Here is a 3,081-nt window from a genome sequence, read left to right on the forward strand (position 1 = left end):
TATTGGTGTACTTTTCTCTCAGAGAGTGTGAATCTTTGGAATTCTCTTCCTCAAATAACAGTGGGTGCAAGGTTTTCAATATTTTAAGGCAGAGCTGGATTTTGATTACCGAGGGGACAAACAGTTTTTGAGGATATGCAGGAATACACAGTTAAGCTTAAAATCAGATCAGCCATGATCTTATTGAATGGCTAAGCAGATTTGAATAGCTGAGTGCCCTACTCTTGTTCCTTGCTTATTGTTGTCGTGTTATTAATGCAACTTTTTGATCAGGATGCTAATGTCTCACTGACTTAGGACTAGAAACTTTCAGATGGCATTAAGCTCAACTTGCTTGATGCTGTTCAAATCCTACTTATCCTACTTCTCCATCTCATTCTTTCCCACAAATGCATTTAACTAAAAACAGTTTAAAAAGAAGTTACCTCAATTTTGTTTGCATTATATTCATGCAGTTTTTTTTAACATAGTCAAACGTGCCAATGCGTTTCATGGATATATTTTGTAAACAGAGCTTGGCCACTTAAGATAATATAGCTGGTGACCAAAAACTTGGTCAAAGAGGTATATTTTAAATAGCATCTTGCAGGATGAAAGACAGTAGAATCAGCTGAAAGTACAGCCAGTGAATGGTGAAGTCATTAAAATTGATTGGTTACAGAATTATGGTGCACTATTATCATGAAGGGTTGCAGGGCTACAGGAGGTTATGTAGATTGGGAGATTGCAGGATAAGATTATAGAAATAGAGTCATTTTGGTTTACAGAACAGAAAAAAGCCCTTCAGTCCATCATATCTGTGCTGGTAAAAACAAAGACCCAATTATTGTAATACCTTTTCCCAGCACTTGGCCCATAGTCTTGTATGTCTTGGCATCACAAGTGCACTTCTAAATACTTTGTAAATGTTATGAGAATTCCTGCCTATGGCACACTTTCAGGCAGAGAGTTCACAATTCCTACATTTCTGAGTGAAAGAACCTTTCCTCAAATCCTTCTAAACCTTCTGCCCTTACAAGTCCCAGGTCATTTTTCCCTCCATCAAGCGGAAATGTTACTTCCTGTTTACTTTGTCTATGGTGCTTATAATTATATGCATCTTTATCATGTGCCCTCTCAGTCTCCTCTGCACTAAAGGTAAGGAACCCAGTCTATTCAACCTCTCTTCATAGGGGAAAAAAATCTTTCCTTATCTTGTTTTTCTGTAAAACACTTTGGCACGTCCTACTGTATTAAAGTATAAAATTTGTGGCACAGAACACTGGTTTAAAAGGATCATTTCTTATTTTTGAGTTTGATTTGCCCTCACATTATTTAATCATGCCCATCGAAATTCCTCCATTTTTTCCAAGCATTCCTCTTTGCTGTTTTCTTCCAATGTTTTCCAGTAAATCAACAACTCGACTGGGCTGACTTGATGGGAGGTCACCAGTTTGTGAAAGTTACAGATTGAGAATTCCACTTTTCTGGCATGGAAAGGCTGAGCTGAGTTTAACTGCACTGGAGTGACATTTAACTTTTGAAAACACAGCCCGAGGTAGACATCTTCCAGCTTTAGGATCGGAATTTGCTTCGAAACAGCGATGATTTTTCCAGTGAGGTCACCCGAGAAAACATATCCAGTTCCTGAACAAAAAGGTGGAAGGGTGCTTTCAGGATACTCCTCCTTTGTCAAGTACCACTTGCTCAGTTTGTACCTGATAGGCTTCTCCTTATTCTTGATAAATCCTGTGTACAACTGTGTCCAGTTCTTTTGAGATAGAAGTTCAGTCAGGTAATAAGTATTTACAAACATATCAGAGTCAGTTTTCATCACAAAAGACACAGATGGGCAGAATTCATGAACCCACTCAATTCCCATCATTACTTTCAGTGTGAGATTATGGTACGTGTCAGTGAAGTTCTTCTGGATTATATCATTGTAGTAGAGGCTTTCATTCAAGATCATGGACTGGTACTTCGTATTGTATCCCAAGAGGAAATAGGCGACTGTCCTTTTCCCATTTGGGCGGAGATCTTTGCCCCATGTTTGTCGGATAGCAGAACGCTCCTTCCATTGAGAATGTGAGACCGTCACCAGGTAGACAATGAATGGAGGGTCATCGTCACAGTTTGACTCTGGGATAATCAGAAATTTTCCCTTTTCCTTTGAAATTGATTTTTTGTTTGTGTTGTAGAACATGTAATTAATATGAAAAGTGTCTGGATAAATAATACCCAATAAAAATGTACAAGTAAGGGAGAATGCACAAAGTAAAATCACTATTTTGCTTTTGGTCATCTGTAAAATAAAAAGAAACACACAAACATTTTAGTCCAAATAATGTTGCCATAAAAATTGCAATTCAACCCTGAAAGAGTATACAGTATACAATCAGTCACATTATACACATTTCCCAAACTATGTACTCTGGTGTTGTGTGATTTTTAACTTTGTCCACCCCAGTCCAACTCCGGCACCTCCACACTTTGTCTTACCATTTTACAAAATACCAGTTCATGAGCTCCAGATTATCAGGTGGGTAAATCCTCGATACAGTATGCATGCTTGGAATTTTTGATCATTGCTTCCTTGATGGAACTGCTTTGTGAACTAGTTACAATAAAATTTTGAGCTTTGAACAAAGAACAGTACCGCACAAAAACAGACCTTGCAACCCACCAAGACCCTACTGACATTTGATACCTTTCTAAATGAAAAAAACCTTTTATCTCTATGTGGCCATATCCCTCTATTCCCTGTCTAATGAGGTATCTGTTGGTGTTGTATCTGTCTCCATCACCACCTCTGGCTTCACGCTGCAGGCACTTGCCACAATCTGTGCAAAAAACTTGCCTCTCCTTTAAACTTACCTTCTTTCACCTGAAATGTATATCCCCTAATACTGAAATTTCTACCCTGGAAAGAAGACTCTGATTATCCATTCTATTCATGTCTCTTGTAATTTTGTAAACTTCGATCAGGTAGCCTATCACTTTTCGACAATCAGGTGAAAAAAAACAACTTTGTCTAATCTCTCCTGATAGCTAATACCCTCCGAACCAGGCAACATCCTGATAAACCACTTCTGTACCCTGTCC

General features: G+C 38.4%; 1 protein-coding gene across 1 annotated transcript; it reads right to left on the reverse strand.

Annotated features, from left to right (window-relative positions):
* Positions 1–611: 611 nt before the first annotated feature.
* LOC132820620 (beta-1,3-galactosyltransferase 5-like) lies at positions 612–2,182 on the reverse strand. Its single transcript, XM_060832823.1, has one exon. It carries the CDS (start codon positions 2,180–2,182, stop codon positions 1,319–1,321), a length of 864 nt encoding a protein of 287 aa, XP_060688806.1. The 3' UTR covers positions 612–1,318.
* Positions 2,183–3,081: the final 899 nt, after the last annotated feature.

The sequence above is a fragment of the Hemiscyllium ocellatum genome, chromosome 12 (genome assembly GCF_020745735.1).
Source record: "Hemiscyllium ocellatum isolate sHemOce1 chromosome 12, sHemOce1.pat.X.cur, whole genome shotgun sequence".
In the NCBI taxonomy this organism is placed as follows: Eukaryota; Metazoa; Chordata; class Chondrichthyes; order Orectolobiformes; family Hemiscylliidae; genus Hemiscyllium; species Hemiscyllium ocellatum.

Bases quoted from the DNA above. Each gene is read 5' to 3' on its own strand.
- LOC132820620 (XM_060832823.1), bottom strand. From the start codon at position 2,182: ATGTTCTACAACACAAACAAAAAATCAATTTCAAAGGAAAAGGGAAAA.